Source organism: Hyperolius riggenbachi, chromosome 8 (assembly GCF_040937935.1).
Source record: "Hyperolius riggenbachi isolate aHypRig1 chromosome 8, aHypRig1.pri, whole genome shotgun sequence".
Lineage (NCBI taxonomy): Eukaryota > Metazoa > Chordata > Amphibia > Anura > Hyperoliidae > Hyperolius > Hyperolius riggenbachi.
The window spans coordinates 128,345,754-128,363,655 of record NC_090653.1 but is presented as its reverse complement, the minus strand read 5'-3'; the positions used below and the strand labels follow the sequence as shown (position 1 = coordinate 128,363,655).

The 17,902-nt window shown below is 46.4% G+C and overlaps 1 protein-coding gene across 6 annotated transcripts in view; it reads left to right on the top strand.

Annotated features, from left to right (window-relative positions):
• IL1RAPL2 (interleukin 1 receptor accessory protein like 2) overlaps positions 1–17,902 on the top strand; it is a 1,439,628-nt gene that overhangs the window by 196,917 nt on the left and 1,224,809 nt on the right. For all 6 annotated transcript variants that reach the window (XM_068251064.1, XM_068251062.1, XM_068251061.1 and 3 more), the window contains one exon: positions 9,555–9,658. In XM_068251064.1, coding sequence (XP_068107165.1) covers positions 9,577–9,658 — 82 coding nt within the window. In that variant the 5' untranslated portion in view covers positions 9,555–9,576. The remainder of the gene's footprint in view (positions 1–9,554; positions 9,659–17,902) is intronic.

Below are 17,902 nucleotides of genomic sequence, written 5' to 3'. Positions count from 1 at the left end.
CACAGGTATCATGCTTTTTGTCGGCATGCAGTCAAAAATGTAATACATATAAGAGGTTCCAGGAAAAGGGACCGGTAACGCTAACCCAGCAGCAGCACACGTGATGGAACAGGAGGAGGGTGGCGCAGGAGGAGAAGGCCACGCTTTGTGAGACACAACAACCCAGGCCTTGCATGAGGACAAGAAGCGTGCGGATAGCATGCTTTGTACCGCCATGCAGTCATAAATGTAATAAAGATAAGTGGTTCAATAAACAGGGACCACGCGGCAACGCTAACCCAGCAGCAGCAGACGTGATGGAACAGGAGGAGGCGCAGGAGGAGAAGGCCACGCTTTGTGAGACACAACAACCCAAGCCTTGCATGAGGTACCGCCATGCAGTCATAAATGTAATAAAGATAAGAGGTTCCATAAACAGGGACCGGCAACGCTAACCCAGCAGCAGCAGCAGCACACGTGATGGAACAGGAGCAGGCGCAGGAGGAGAAGGCCATGCTTTTTGAGACACAACAACCCAGGCCTTGCATGAGGACAAAAAGCGTGCGGATATAGCAGCAATGCTTTTTGCCGCCATGCAGTCATAAATGTAATACAGATGAGAGGTTCAATAAACAGGGACCGGAAACGCTACACCATCCCAGATGTTCATTGGTCATGTTACTTGGTTGGGGTCCTGGAGTGTTGCGTAGTCATTTCCAATCCAGGATTGATTCATTTTAATTTGAGTCAGATGGTCTGCATTTTCTGTGGAGAGGCGGATACGCCGATCTGTGACGATGCCTCCGGCAGCACTGAAACAGCGTTCCGACATAACGCTGGCTGCCGGGCAAGCCAGCACCTCTATTGCGTACATTGCCAGTTCGTGCCAGGTGTCTAGCTTCGATACCTAATAGTTGAAGGGTGCAGATGGATTGTTCGACACAGCTACGTCATCTGACATGTAGTCCTTGACCATCTTCTCCAGGCGATCGGTGTTGGAGGTGGATCTGCACGCTTGCTGTTCAGTGGGCTGCTGCTGCATGGGTGTCAGAAAATTTTCCCACTCCAAGGACACTGCCGATACCATTCCCTTTTGAGCACTAGCTGCGGCTTGCGTTGTTTGCTGCCCTCCTGGTCGTCCTGGGTTTGCGGAAGTCAGTCTGTCGGCGTACAACTGGCTAGAGGAGGGGGAGGATGTCAATCTCCTCTCTAAAGTCTCCACAAGGGCCTGCTGGTATTCTTCCATTTTGACCTGTCTGACTCTTTCTTCAAGCAGTTTTGGAACATTGTGTTTGTACCGTGGATCCAGAAGGGTATAAACCCAGTAATTGGTGTTGTCCAGAATGCGCACAATGCGTGGGTCGCGTTCAATGCAGTCTAGCATGAATTGAGCCATGTGTGCCAGAGTCCTACCAGAATCCTCATCATCCTCTTGTGAGCGTTGTGATAGTTGTTGTGATGCATCATAGTCGTCACCTTCCTCCTGGTCTGCTTCTGCTGACCATTCGCGCTGAATTGTGGAAGTCCAACGTGCACCGCTCTGGCCCTCGTCAGTGGTGGCATGAAATTCCTGCTCCAACTCCAGCTGTTCCTCCTCCTCTTCTTCGTCATAGCTGCTGGGGCCAGCGTTCCCTGAGGCGGATGGCCTGATGTTGGTACCATCACGCTGATCGTTTTCTCCTTCAGATTCCCCCAGTTGCATCATGACAGCTGTTTCCTTGATTTTCAACATTGACCTCTTCAGTAAACACAGCAGTGGTATGGTAATGCTGACTGAAGAGTTGTCACTGCTCACAAGCAACGTGGATTGCTCAAAATTTTGGAGGACTTGGCAGAGGTCCAACATGTTGGCCCAATCGGATCCACAGAAGCTTGGCAGCTGTCCGGATGCGCCTTGGTACTGCGCCGTCATGTACTGGACCACTGCACTCTTCTGCTCACAAAAGCGTGCTAGCATGTGCAGCGTAGAATTCCAGCGCGTAGGGACATCACACAGCAAGCGATGGTGGGGGAGATTGAAGCGCTCCTGCATCTTGGCGAGTGCCCCCGAAGCAGTACTGGAATTTCTACAATGTTTGGCCACTCGACACACCTTCAACAGAAGATCGGCCATGCCTGGGTATGTCCTCAGGAACCGCTGAACTACTAGGTTCATCACGTGCGCCAGGCAAGGGATGTGTGTCAGCTTAGCCAACCTTAAAGCGCGAATGAGATTACTCCCATTATCACACACAACCATGCCCGGTTTCAGGTCCAGCGGTGCCAGCCACAAATCCGTCTGTTCCTTTATTCCCTTCCAAATTTCCTCCCCTGTGTGCTGCTTATCCCCAAGGCAGATCAGCTTCAGCAACGCTTGCTGACGCATGCCAACAGCTGTGCTGCACTGCTTCCACGATCCTACTGCTGCTGGGTTAGCGTTTCCGGATGAGGTACAGCTTTGAGATGCGTTGGAGGAGAAGGAGTCAGAGAGGTAGGTGCTGCTGTTGTTATCCAGTGGGAGGGACGGCGGTGCAGCTGTTTGCGGCGTGGGCAACACCCGCGCCGTAGCAGGTGAGGAATCGCTGCCAGGCTCCACAAGGTTCACCCAGTGCGCGGTAAGGGAGATGTATCGACCCTGTCCGAACGCACTCGTCCAAGTGTCAGTGGTGAGGTGAACCTTGCAGGCAACGGCATTCTTCAAGCTTCGGGTTATTTTGCTGACCACGTGCTCATGCAACTCAGGCACTGCAGAGCGCGCAAAGTGGTAGCGGCTGGGAACCACGTAACGTGGGATGGCCACTGACATCATGCCCTTGAAGCTGTTTGTCTCCACCACTCGATATGGCAGCATTTCGCAGGCCAGAAGCTTGGCTATGCTGGCTGTTACTGCTACGGCCCGGGGGTCATTTGCTGGCAATTTCCTCTTGCGCTCAAACATCTCCGACACAGACAACTGAACCGTAGCGCTGCACACGGAAGGGCTGTTGGTTGTTGTGTTTGATGAACACTGGGAGACCTCAAGAGCACTACTCCGGAAAGTGACAGTGTCAGCGTCGTCTGATGTTTGTGAATGTTGTGAACCACGCAATGGCTGGGCTACTGCTGCTGCTGAGGCGGGTCTGGTGGTGAGTCTGGTGAACCCAAGGGGGGCAGTGTTGCTGGTACCCTGTCCTGCCGCGTTTGCCCACAGAGTGGAATGTTTGGATAGCATGTGGCGGCTCATGCTGGTGGTGGAGAGGTTGTTAATACTTTTCCCCCTGCTCAGGCGGGTCTTGCACACCTTGCAAATCGCCATGGTAACATCCTCAGTGCAGTCTTCAAAGAAAGCCCAGACTTTGGAGCACCTGCCTCCTTGCTGGCGATTTCTGTTTGCTCCTCTTTTGCCTCTCACTTGAACTTCCACGCTTGTGGTGCCTGAAATTGCGCGCCGCCTACCTTGTGGCACAAGGCGAACTCGTGCAGCAGTGGGTTCTTCAACAGACTCATCTGTGCTGCTGCTACGACGGCGATGTTCTCGTTCACAAACAAAATCTGGGTCTATGTCCACATTGTCCATACCCTCCTCTTCCATCTCCTCAAACTCGTCATATGTCATTGTGGGGGGCCGCCGCCGTGGAGTAGAGCTCCCCAGAACAACCTCTGCGCAGCTCACTCCAACGTCGTCTTCCAGATCTTGTCGGCCGACCTCCTGCAATTGCAACCCCTCCTGCCCAACTTGCTCTGGGATTTGGGTTTCCGAGTCCTCCTCGGACTCGCCTTGTATTTCAGTGCGCGGTGCATTTCCCACAGTTAATGGTTGTGAATCCGGGCACAACATTTCTGGCTGTTCCTCCATTGACCTTTGAAAGGTGGAAGTTTGTTGGGCTGGGAATAGCTCCTGCGAATACCCCATTGTGTCCTGAGGTAATTCATCGGACTGGTTATCTGGCAGTTGTGTGCGTGGTGTCGCTGCCGGTTGTGTCAGCTTTGTGCCCACTGGCTCCTTGTAACTGGCTGAGGACTCGGACCTCGTGCGTGATGTGCTGGTGCTGCTTAACCCACTGCTGGATGCTTGAGAGGTCATCCAAGTAATTATCTGGTCCTGTTCTTTTGGATCTGTGAGGGTTGTTGTCCTGGACAACATGGGCGGTATTGAGTGGGTTTTCTTGGGTGCTCCCCTGTGGCCTGTACGTGAACCGTCAGGGGAAACACCTCTTCCCTTGCCCCTTCCTCTTTCACCGGATTTCTTCCTCATTTCACTTATCCTTACAGTACACGCTGACTGGCAGCAGTACAGTGGCAGTACAGAAATGCTATACAGTACCACTATTCCCAGCAGCGACACAGAGCACAATGCTATACAGTGGCGGGTGAGCGGTGTACCACTATTCCCAACAGCGACACAGAGCACAATGCTATACAGTGGCGGGTGAGCGGTGTACCACTATTCCCAGCAGCGACACAGAGCACAATGCTATACAGTGGCGGGTGAGCGGTGTACTACTATTCCCAGAAGACACAGAGTGGCAGTAAACAGAATGCTATATAGTGTGGCTGAGCGAGGTACACAGAGTGGCAGTAAACAGAATGCTATATAGTGTGGCTGAGCGAGCCGTGTACTACTATTCCCAGCAGACACAGAACAGTAAACAGAATGCTATATAGTGTGGCTGAGCGGTGTACCACTATTCCCAGCAGCGACACAGAGCACAATGCTATACAGTGGCGGGTGAGCGGTGTACCACTATTCCCAGCAGCGACACAGAGCACAATGCTATACAGTGGCGGGTGAGCGGTGTACCACTATTCCCAGCAGCGACACAGAGCACAATGCTATACAGTGGCGGGTGAGCGGTGTACCACTATTCCCAGCAGCGACACAGAGCACAATGCTATACAGTGGCGGGTGAGCGGTGTACCACTATTCCCAGCAGCGACACAGAGCACAATGCTATACAGTGGCGGGTGAGCGGTGTACTACTATTCCCAGCAGACACAGAGTGGCAGTAAACAGAAAGCTATATAGTGTGGTTGAGCGAGCGGTGTACTACTATTCCCAGCAGACACAGAACAGTAAACAGAATGCTATATAGTGTGGCTGAGCGAGGTACACAGAGTGGCAGTAAACAGAATGCTATATAGTGTGGCTGAGCGAGGGGTGTACTACTATTCCCAGCAGACACAGAACAGTAAACAGAATGCTATATAGTGTGGCTGAGCGAGGTACACAGAGTGGCAGTAAACAGAATGCTATATAGTGTGGCTGACCGAGCGGTGTACTACTATTCCCAGCAGACACAGAACAGTAAACAGAATGCTATATAGTGTGGCTGAGCGAGCGGTGTACTACTATTCCCAGCAGACACAGAACAGTAAACAGAATGTTATATAGTGTGGCTGAGCGAGGTACACAGAGTGGCAGTAAACAGAATGCTATATAGTGTGGCTGAGCGAGCGGTGTACTACTATTCCCAGCAGACACAGAACAGTAAACAGAATGCTATATAGTGTGGCTGAGCGAGGTACACAGAGTGGCAGTAAACAGAATGCTGAGAGAGCGGTGTACTACTATTCCCAGCAGCGACACAATGACTGGGGGGACCCTGGCTAGCGTGGCTGGAGCGCGAACTACCCTGCCTGCCTACCCAAAGCTAAACCCACAGACAAATGGCGGAAATATGACGTGGTTCGGGTATTTATTTACCCGAACCACGTGACAGTTCGGCCAATCAGAGCGCGTTCGGGTCCGAACCACGTGACCCGTTCGGCCAATCACAGCGCTAGCCGAACGTTCGGGGAACGTTCGGCCATGCGCTCTTAGTTCGGCCATGTGGCCGAACGGTTTGGCCGAACACCATCAGGTGTTCGGCCGAACTCGAACATCACCCGAACAGGGTGATGTTCTGCAGAACCCGAACAGTGGCGAACACTGTTCGCCCAACACTAGCTCCCACTCTGGACCGGAATTGATCCAGGATTCCCTCGCCATTACCCGTGGTCACTCGCAATGGCAGACTTGCCCTCCATAAAAGATTCTCGTTGCAGGTACTGAACAGCAAGCAGAAGAACAAGTATTTAAAAAAATTAACAATGGTAGAGAAAGAACCATTGAAAGTTGATAAGGCAGTCAGACATTACCTGACATCACTGAGTGAGGAAGAGCAATCTCGCCATGGTGCACACCAGTCCAGCACGGATGTCACGATGCAAACGGCTGTTTGCGGTGCGTTACACAGTGAGTTTAGTGTGTCAGTGGGAAGCAGTACTCTAATTACACTTCCTGATTGATGTATACACATGCAAGATGGTTTAAAGCACTTTAGGCCTGCAATTTAGCATACAATGTGATTTCTGCCCTTAAAACGCTGCTTTGCGTCAAATCCAGATTTTTCCCTGGGACTTTTGGCATCTATCCCCCTCCGCAATGTCCCCCTCCAGTTGTTAGACCCCTTAAAAAATCATTTACATCACTTTTGTGGCCAGCATAAATTTTTCTAGTTTTTCAAAGTTCGCCTCCCCATTAAAGTCTATTGCGGTTTGCGAAAGTGAACCGAACTTTTGCGGGAGGTTCGCGAACCGAAAATCGGAGGTTCGGGCCATCACTGGATGAAACTTGACTGAGGCAGCCAATAACAGCCGCCTTTGTACGGCGGCCCCTGAATCCCCTCAACATGTGGCCAGTGTTCAACCTGGCAGATTGATTTGGTAGAGTGCTAGCCAAGAGCATTGCCCTCCCCACTTACCCTGCCCACCGCATGTCACTCCCACATATCAACAGAACACATCACTAGCTTGAAGGCCAGCAGCGTGTGTGCATTATCGACCTGCAATGTCGCTTAAGGGTTCGAGTCCTGAGTCCTTCTGGTGACCTCGTATGTGTGTATCAGGCTTATTATTGCTATTGCTTTATTAGAGCACATCAACTAAGTAATTAAACTGTTGTGGCAAAGAGTTTTCTAAATCTCTACAATTTATGGATTTTTATCTCTATGTGATATAGTGGACAGGCTTTTTTTTTTTTGCAGATAAAAGCTATGAGTGGGTACTACTCATCAAAAATATTACACTAATCTAAAACCTTTTCTTGCAGATATTAAACTTTTTCACTGTTATCTGTTTGATTGTCTGTAAGAAGCAAACTGCCTGACTTCTTGACATTAGCTATATCTCTAGTGTAGGTAAACTCGTACAGAGCTCAGAGGTGAAAGTAGCCCTTTATGCTGGGAATACACGGTTCGTTTCTGCCGCAGCTAGATGGCTCGATAGATAATTTCTGACATGTCCGATCTCCCGTTCAATCACTTTGCCACTCAATTTCTCATAGAAGTGAATAGAAAAAGATAAGAAAAATGAGCGGAAGATAAGAGAATCAAGTGGAAAATCGAGCAGCAAAATTGATCGAGCGGAGAATCAAGCGGGAAAAATGCATCGTGTATGCCCAGCATTAGTCTTAACAGGAGCTCTTAGATGTTCCTTAGAAACATCAACTCTGTAAGTAAGATAGTTTCCATTCTATTCAAAAAGCAAGATGGCAGTCTCTAGGAAAGGGAGATAACAAATTATGCAGCTTTGGTCCCCAAGGTGACATATTGTAGAATAATCAAATTACTTTATTCAGGAATGTAGACCATGGCAGTGATATGCCCAAGTGGTTTTAAGTTTTTGTTAGGTTTGTTTAAAGTGCTACTACCTGCCCAAACTTATGTGACTGATGTGAGACCTGGGTTTCCACTAAAACTTAAGTTCCTACTTCTCAACATGTGATACCACTTTAAAAAAAAAACAAAATATATTTTTGCTGATTAAAGGTACGTAAAAATTGTTAAGCATTTATTCACAAATATTTTGTATTGCAAACAAAAATATGTGTCATAGGGTGCTTGAAAGGACAGAAGCACAATAGGGGATACTCAGCAAATATCACCTTTCAAAAAGGGATGTTGGATGCTGGAATTATGCTGAGATTGAGAAACACTGCAAGCATACACAATGGGCTCTATTCACAACACTTCTCAAACATGACTTATTTATCACCTATTTGATAAAAATAACCTTTCAGCACATTTACAAGCAAAATAATCACTCAAAGTAAGTTGTTCCTGATTAACTTAATTTAATAGTACTTGTCTTACCTTAATTATATTCTATTTTTGCTCTTTGGAAGCTTAAAAAAGTAACATACCGTATATACTCGAGTATAAGCCGACCCGAGTATAAGCCGACCTCCCCTAAACTTTTACATTAAAAAAACAGGGGAAAGTTGTTGACTCAATTATAAGCCGAGGGTAGGAAATGGCGTGGTGCTGGTGGAATTTAAGTGATGGCTGTATGTGTGTCCTTAAAATGGACCTGAACTCTTGCATGGGACAGAATGAAAACAGACATGCTGGGGTTGCTGGTATTGCAGTACTTTTGCTGATACAGAATAAGACAACCTGTCACTGAGATCTATATGCGGATTCTGTTTATACACTGGTTCCAAAGTTGAGCAATGTGCCGATTACATGTAGAAGAACAGTTCAGTTTGTGCTTGATTCACCTCCTGCTCCCTAACTGGCCATGTGCATGCATTTATACAATGGACTGACTAGCCCTGATTGTTTGCTTGTGATAGAAGGTAATTTTGTGTGTGGGCTCTGGCTGATGTGGTTAAGCTCACCGATCTTTGCTGCCGGTAATCAACCTGAGGTCCGGGTCACTGTAGCAATGTGGTCGGGGGGAAGGCCTTGGCAAATACACAGCAGTGATTGTTTCTTCTTTGCCGTTGCTTTGGGACCTGTCTCTATTCCAGCCCAGTCTCATTGCCATGACGTCTGCAGTGGCAAACATGATGACAGGCAACACTAGAGGGCGGCGTTGCAATGAGACTGGGCTGAGTGGAGACGGGTCCCAAAGCAACGGCAAGAAAGAAACACTCAACGCTGTGTATTTGCCAAGGCCCGCCCCCCCGACCACGTTGCTACAGTGAGCCGGACCTTAGATGTTAGATGGATTCCCAGCAAAGCAAAAATCGGTGAGCTTAATTATGCACCGATCTCCACATCCGGGCGGGTGGAGATGTGCGGATATGCGGGCGGGTGGACATGTGCGGACATGCGAGCGGGCAAGTGGACATGTGCGGACATGCGAGCGGGCGGGTGGACATGTGCGGAAATGCAGGCGGATGGACATGCGGGCAGGTGGGCATGTGCCGACATGCGGGCGGATGGGGAGACACAGGCATCACCTCTGCTAAAGCTCCACACTGGCTGGCTGGTGAGCAGGCGGGCGGCGGGACCCACACAGCCCACATGATTCACACGGCGGGGTGACAAAACAGCAGTTACCGCACAGTGGGGACTACTTCAGTGTGAGACTCGAGTATAAACCGAGACCCCCACTTTTGGGCTGCATTTTTGGACCCAAAAACTCGGTTTATACTCGAGTATATACGGTAGATAGGGTAAAAACAGAGGAAAAAAGGTGAAAAAGCTTTGTGAATAGAGCCCAATGATGAACATTTATAGTAGATGTGTACCTAAAACTGTTTTGTCATCCTTAGTAGATAAACAACCAGTGGAATTTTTCTAGTCTGTCCAGGTGACCTGAAACATTGAATTGTCATTGATTTGTTGCAGAACCTGGATAAGGCGGTGAAAGATGAAGCCTTCCATATTTTTGACCTTCCTGATCTGCTCGGCTGTTAAGGCTGATGTGAAGCTGGTATCCAAAAGGAACTCTGGTAAGATATGTTTACATTTTAATTTTATCCATATTTCTTGAGTAAAATCCTTTCTCGGCATGTGGTCATTGAAATCTTGGTGAAATTCTCATGGTATGTGTGTTTTACTTGAAGACTAGCATTTAGCAGGGAGTTTTCCTAACATGCAACATCTCCACTGATCCAGGAAGGGAATCATGTTTAGCTCATCAAAGCCAGTAGACACCAGTCAGTTATCTGGCCACTAGTGGTGTAGCAATAGCCCCCCGCTACCCAGCCATAATTGGGGGGAGGGGGGCAAAGAGAGCCCGCTCCTGTGCTGCCTTAGTAGTGCATCAGAAAGCATGATACTTTACCTACTTCCAGTGGGTGGACACTGGACAGATCTTAACACCCATTTTCACTGTAGCCACATACAGTATATCCTATTTCCTTGCGACTCCCCAAGCATGTCAAATGAGGACCTGTCCATTCCTAGTTCGAACAGGTAAAGACTCTGTTATGTTACTTTGTTTTTCCTGGGAGTACTTCCACATAACATGGGTGGCTTGGGAGAAGTGAGGGTCAAGGCTACCCAATACTTCTATGGGAGGGGGTAACAAAGGCTATGCAATCCTGCTCTGTGGGAGAGGGAATGAGCACACTGACTACCTAATGTTGATATTCGGGAGCAAAAAGAATATTTAATACTGAGAGGGGAAGCAGGGGCTAGTTAATACTGAAGGGGCTATCCAAAGATCTGCTGGGGGGGGGGGGGGGGGGGCAGTGATTTCTAGTTACACAACTGGCTGGCTATGACCTGTTTAATCAACTTTTTGTTAGAGCCATTAATTGACTATACTCTTACTTGCCCCTGAATAAGCAGAGATTTGCATGTTAGCAGAATATTTTGCTCAACAAGACTGTAGACCTTGATAGGTGTAGTGGATCTTGTTAATGTTTGTTTAGAAAACTAGTTGGAGACCTGAGGCAGGCTTCAATAAAGGAAATGGTTTAAGGTGGCACAAATGAGTAGTGTACAACATCATTTTAGCTGGCTAAAAAAACAGGTCATGTATGTGTGGGGCATACTGGTATTTTTGAACAATGGATACTACTGCAGTGTCTTCTAGACTTATGCCATCAATTGCTATAAACGTTCTGAAATATACAGGGTGGGCCATTTATATGGATACACCTTAATAAAATGGGAATGGTTGGTGATATTAACTTCCTGTTTGTAGCACATTAGTATATGTGAGGAGGGAAACTTTTCAAGATGGGTGGTGACCATGGTGGCCATTTTGAAGTCGGCTATTTTGAATCCAACTTTTGTTTTTTCAATAGGAAGAGGGTCATGTGGCACATCAAACTTATTTGGAATTTCACAAGAAAAACAATGGTGTGCTTGGTTTTAACATAACTTTATTCTTTCATTAGTTATTTACAAGTTTCTGACCGCGTATAAAATGTGTTCAGTGTGCTGCTCATTGTGTTGAATTGTCAATGCAACCCTCTTCTCCCACTCTTCACACACTGATAGCAAGACCGCAGGAGGAATACTAGTACAGGCTTCCAGTATCCGTAGTTTCAGGTGCTGCACATCTCGTATCTTCACAGCATAGACAATTGCCTTCAGATGACCTCAAAGATAGTCTAAGGGGAGTCAGATCTGCTATCTATGAGGTTCTTTAAGTGTTTATTAGTAACTATAACATTTTAAGTATTGACTTTGTTTATTCTTTTCTTTATCAATGTTGAAATAATATGTAGCCGACTTTGATTTTGTCACCAAAATCAAAGATTTTGGTGACAAATCGCCTTATCAGGCGTGATAAGGGGCTTTTTACCAGGGTGCTAACTGTTAGCACCGCTTTGTGAATTAAGCCTTTAGTGTTTTAAAATACACAATCTAAAGCAGAGAGCTTGTTAAAGAGACTCTGAAGCGAGAATAAATCTCGCTTCAGAGCTCATACTTAGCAGGGGCATGTGTGCCCCTGCTAAACCGCCGCAATAGCGCCGCTAAACGCGGGTCCCTTGACCACCAAACCCCCCACTGCGACACTTGGTCGCAGACTTGGTCGCTCCTGGAGGCAGGGCTAACGGCTGCAGCCCTGCCTCCAGTCGCGTCTATCAGCGGCGCATCGTCGCCTCTCCCCCGCCCCTCTCAGTGAAGGAAGACTGAGAGGGGCGGAGATTGGCGCAGACAGACGCGCGTGGGGCAGCCCTGCCCCAACCAGGAAGCGCTCCCCCGCTGAAACGAGGGGATTTGGGCGATCAGGGACCCCCGTTAAGCCGCGGGATAGCGGCGGTTTAGCAGGGGCACACGTGCCCCTGCTATCTATGAGGTCTAAAGCGAGATTTATTCTCGCTTCAGACTCTCTTTAAGTGTTTATTAGTGACTATAACATTTTAAGTATTGACTTTGTTTATTCTTTTCTTTATCAAAGGTGAAATAATATGTAGCCGACTTTGATTTTGTCACCAAAGTCCCACTTTTATTTCCATCTTTTGATATATTAGACTGCACTTGGTTACACAATAAGAGATCTGAGAGGTTTTGCTTAGTGTCAGTATTGATTGAGAATCATATTGATGGGTGCTTATTTTTACACTCCTGAGAAGGGAACGTTACAATAGAGAGATTCACATTATGAAAGCAAGCTCACGGAGCATGCATAGAGAGGTTCACAATGTTTTAGACTGTCTTGTTGAATGCTTTCTGACAGCTGACCTATATTGCTCTTCTCTTCAACCTTTGAGATCTCATCTGTTAACTGTAAAATCTTTACCTTACCTGTTCACCGAAAACGAGCTTTACTTTTGCTTTGTGACAACAAGTTTGGCTTCAAATGTAACTTCTCACTTCTGCTTCCTCGAGTGTAACTTGTGTTCAGGGCAAAGTAAGGGAAACTTCAACAAGCAAACTGAAAGGAATATGGAGGAACCATTGCTGGCCTTGATTTCAAAAGCTACTCTCCGACACTAAAAATGAACATGGTGGTGGGACTCTATTAGATGGATACTTGTTGCAGGTTGATGGCTTGGAAACCACTGAATCCAAATCCTCAATGTGACAGCCCAGAAAATGACATTTTCTAAAATGGACATAAAGATGGTAGTCTCTATTTTCCACTCTGTTTAGTTTTCCTTTGATGTGATTCTCATTTAAGTCTACAAAAATGTTGCTGCCCAATGTCCGGTGGATTTTACTATTTTCATCCTTTGCCAATTGATTAGGAGAGAGTGCGAGTAATCAGTGGTTAGAAGAATCTGGTTTCCTGTCAGTATGCTAAACTTGGGCTTCTTGTATTGAACTTATGATTTGCTGACTCACCTATGATTAAAATATGAAATGTAACCTTTTACAAATTATCATCTTAAAGGGAACCAGAGACGCCAGAAAAAAGATTTTATACATACCTGGGGCTTCCTCCAGCCCCATACGCATGGATCGCTCCCACGCCGCCGTCTTCTGCTTCCTGTATCAGCCAGTTCCGGGTCCCGTAGTTTCGCCCAGTCGGCGTCAGCACGCGGCCAATTGTCCGCATCACAGGGGCTCCCAGCATACCCTTACACGTGCGGCTGCATAGTGCGCAGCCACACGCGTAAGGATATGGAGGGATCCCCTGATCATGAGGACAATTGGCCGCATCCGCCGGAAGTGACGGGACCCGGTACCGGCGGATCCAAGAAGCGGAGGATAGCGGCGTGGGAGCGATCCAGGCTTATGGGGCTGGAAGAAGCCCCAGGTATGCATGAAATCTTTTTTCTTTTTCTATGTCCGGCGTCTCTGGTTCCCTTTAAAATTTTTCGTACCGAACATTATAAGTTTAGGATGTGTGTGTGGTGTGGATGCTATATCAATTTTCCTTGACTGTGTCACAGGGTACATTTAAAAAAGGCACCTGTTTAAAACAGCGCAAGATAGTGGTAGTAGAATATCTATAAATTTACCTATATTTTACTTCTACATTTGAATAAGCACATGCTCAAAAGGGTGCAGGATAGCGGTAGTAGGCTATCGGTAAATTTACCAATATTCTCCTACTTCATTCATGTCTCATATAGTAAAATATCAGTAATATTTATCAATATTTTAGTAAGACCTAACTTCTCCCCATTCTTAGACAGAAACCCCCCTGCTGGTGCCTAACCTTAACCCCCCTTCCGTTGGGTGCCTAACCTTAACCCCCCTCTGGGCAATTAACCTTAAGCTGCCAACCACGGGCTACTTACTTTAATCCACCCTCCCCCTTGACACTCAACCTTAACCACCACCTGGCACCTAACCTTAACCCCTGGTGTTATGATACATCCTATTTAAAAGGGCACCCACTGTGTGAACTCTGGCTACATATAGCAGGCGCATCTTGCTTTGCTGTCACAGTCCTCATCATTGCTCTTTGACACGCCACTTTTGCCATATTTTCCACTGTAATATTGGAAAATGTAATCTAGAAGACGTTGTTCTTTGTTCTACGTTGTTCTACTTTGAGTGTCACATGACCACACCTGACTAACCCATCCATGTATAGAGAGGGGTCAGGACATGAGAAGGAAATAAACTTTGAAATCACATTTAGTGGTTGTAACAGGCATTTTTTTCCACCCCTTTTCTTTTATACAGTGGCTATATTCACTCATCATCCTGAATATTGTTAGAATTGCTGTTGTTCAATTTGGAATTTAGCTGGGCTTTAAAAGGAATATCCAAGGTTAATAAAAAAACTACTTATCTGGGGCTTCCTCCACCCCCTGGCAGTCATCCTGTGCCCTCACTACAGCTCTGCTCCCAGACGGTAGCCCAGGGTCCCCTCCGTTGCAGATGGCGAGCGGCACCTACTGCGGCCGCTTATGTAGCTTGGAGTGTTCTGCACAGGCACAGAACACCCCAGACCATGTGAGCTCGATCACGAGCAGTGCTCTGGCTTGCGATGCTGACCTGGTAAGGTTGACATCTGCAACGGAGGGGACCCAGGGCCACTGGCTGGTAGTGGATCTGCGGTGAGGGCACAGGACGGCTGCCAAAGGCTGGAGGAAGCCCCAGGTAATTAGATCTTTTTTTTATTTAGCTCGGACCTTCCCTTTAATGTATGTCTGCTAAGTGCCTAATTTAGTCTTTGTTTCTTATTTTATGTATAAAAATAAAAGCATTTGAGTTGTTTTTTCTGTGCTATGGACTTTTGGATCACCCTTCAAATGTATAAAATACTATAAATTCCTTTTAAAAAATAAAAAAAAAATGGTCTGGTGAAGAGTCATTTTGGTAGTGATACTACATTACAGTTTACTGCTGTCAGCCTATGAGAGTGTTTTAATGAGTGATGTCAAAACTGACAATCAGGTAAGAAAGGGAGGACCTCCTGTTTTGTGTTCAATGCATTGTGCTGCAGTAACTTGCTGTAGATTGCGTCTCCCCTATATTTTCCTACCCTCTACTATAGAAGCATAAGATTTATATCTACTATAACGGTTTGTGGTGTGTATAGCTGGAGTGCTTTGTTGACGCTCACTATCCTTTTTACTTGTTGGCAAGTTTCATTCTTCTGCGTTAAGATTAAAAGGCACTTAGCTGTTTAAATGATATCTTTGGGTACGCCGTGGCTTTGTGTAAATACAATGGCTGCTGTAGATGAGCACAATGTGGCTCTCAAGCAACACGCTGTAGTAAAACTCTACACATGCCTCCAAGTAACACTTTCATTGCAGCCTTTCAACAATATAAATGTGATTATAGGACTTTTTGCAAACTACACTCTCAGGTGCCTTTATGGAATTACACAGATTGTTTCCAATGTCTTTAGTCGATCTAGTTTTTTCATATGTAATTACGCAACAAAATGTTCTCAATCCATATAATTATGGTTCTTTCAGTTTGTCAAACAGTCAAAAGTGTGCAAAAAAAAAAATCAAACCAAATTTTCACTTAAAGGGTACCTGAGCTGAGGAATATTATAAAAAACAAAACAAAACAAAAAAACAAAAAAATCCACAATATGTACCTGTAAAGAAAAATTACATACTGTATATAGTCACATATAAGCCAAATTTTTGTGCTCAAAACTCCACCCCTCGGCTTATATGTGAGTCACCTACTTTGAGTGGCCATTTTTGTGTGGGTGTAGTGATGCGGGCTGTGGTCCTGGATGGCAGGAGAGTGCCTGCAGCAGAATGTGGGGCAGAGCAGGGTGTTCGGTATTAGTGGAAGGCAGGATCGGATGCTAGCAAAGCAGGGCAGGTGCACCTCCACTTTCAGCCACCCACTTTCCCTGCACGGCAGTGGCCAGAATGAGTTATGGATCCGGGCATCCAGTGCTGCCAGTGACGTGTCTGGAGTGACGTCTGCACTGAATCACCAGCACAATGATCGGGGATTCCCTCTTCCATCCTGCACTTGCTGTGTTTCATATAGATGATGCCATCCAGTGGCATCTTTACAACAAAAACAATGTCCTCACATGGGCACCAGCTGGTGTTAAACTGCCACATTTAATAGCAAGGTTTGCAATTCAAAGGACAGCATTGTACAGTAGAATCTATCCAATCGCAATACATCACCATTCCATCGGATAATACCACCCACAGAGACCTGTCCGGTCGACAATTGTTTCGCTAAAGTAGCTTCCTCGTGGACTGCTGCTCTCCACGGCGGGGATAAGGCTCAAACGGGCATCTTTAGACAGCAAGTGCAGGACGGAAGAGGGAATCCCTGATGATTGTGCTGGTGATTCAGTGCGGGCTCTGTCACTCCAGACACCTCTCTGGCAGCACCATTTTTAATCATGGTCAGTATTTTTATTGATGCAGTATAATTGAAATAACTCAAATTAAGTATAATAGGCAGGAGCACGATGGGGATGCAGGCGCAGAATGCTGTGAGAGCACAACAGGGGGGCGGGACAGGTACAGTGTGCAAAGGAATACGCAGAAGAGTGTGGCTAGATTACCGCCAGGTTAGGATAATGAGAGAACATAGCGGCCGGAGAGGATGGCAAAGGAGCCCACACACCTCATGAGGCCAGGGGAATACCCATGTAGTTATAAATACACCACTAATTAACCTCTCAGACTTCCTGCAATAGTTAATATAGGGGCTCTAGATACTGCAACCAGAGTTCCCATTCATGTGTGTGTTAACCTGTTTGTTTTCTTCAAAACTGTGTTTTCTGACAGTTTAATCTCTTTAAATATAACTTTTTAAAACCAAACGAGAAATGTGTTTTGCATCCTGTTTTAATTACACAGCACTACCATCTTCAGCATTGTCTTCTGTCAGTGACACAGTTGTTGTCAACACACACTACCTATTAACGTCTAATCTTAGATACAGATTTATTTCAGTGGCATTGTAGCTGGCTACCGAGCAGCATCTCTGTGTTTGCATGTCACCAGTGGCAGAGACTTGTAACTACTACAAGTAGAATTTGCCTCACAGCCTTAAAGGGAACCCGAGGTGAGATGCATATAAAAGCTGAAATATTTATTTTCTTTTAAACCAGGGTTGTTAAACTCAATAACGTAAGGGGCAAAAAAATATAAAACCTAGTCTGAAGCTGCAGGGCGAATTGTTTATTAAGATTTAAAGGACCATTATCGCGATAAAGGTAGGCAGTTAAAATCTGGCAGAACCGACAGGTTTTGGGCCAGTCCATCTCTTCATAGGGGATTCTCAGGGTTTTCTTTGTTTTCAACAGCATTTCCTGATAAGCAGTTTCAAAGTCTAATTGATGAAATAGTGTGCAAGTGATTTGGAAGGCTGGCTGGTATCTTGCTATTTTGGCAGTTTGAGGCCTCTTGCACACTGCAAGCAATTCAGATTCAGATTCCGCTTTTTAATCTGTTTTTACTTCCGATTCAGATTCAGATTTGCAGTTTGCTCCCTGCACACTGCAAATCTGAATCTGAAACGGAGGTAAAAACTGATTAAAAAGCGGAATCTGAATCTGAATCGCTTGCAGTGTGCAAGAGGCCAAACTGCTGTTCAGGAAATGCTGTTGAAAACAAAGAAAACCCTGAGAATCCCCCATGCGGAGATGAACTGACCCAAAACCTGTCTGTTCTGTCAGATTTTAACTGCCAACTTTTTTTGCAATGGTGGTCCTTTAATTAATTGAACTCAAACCAGGTGTCCTAACTATAGCAACTGTGAGGGTGGAGCCCAATCCATCCCCTTATGCAGAGTAGAGCAGTGGAGCAGTTTAATATTTACATGCTCCAGTGCTGCTTTGGGACTTCTCTGAACTTTCTGACAGCAACACGCTCTAAGCTGCATACTTCAGGCTA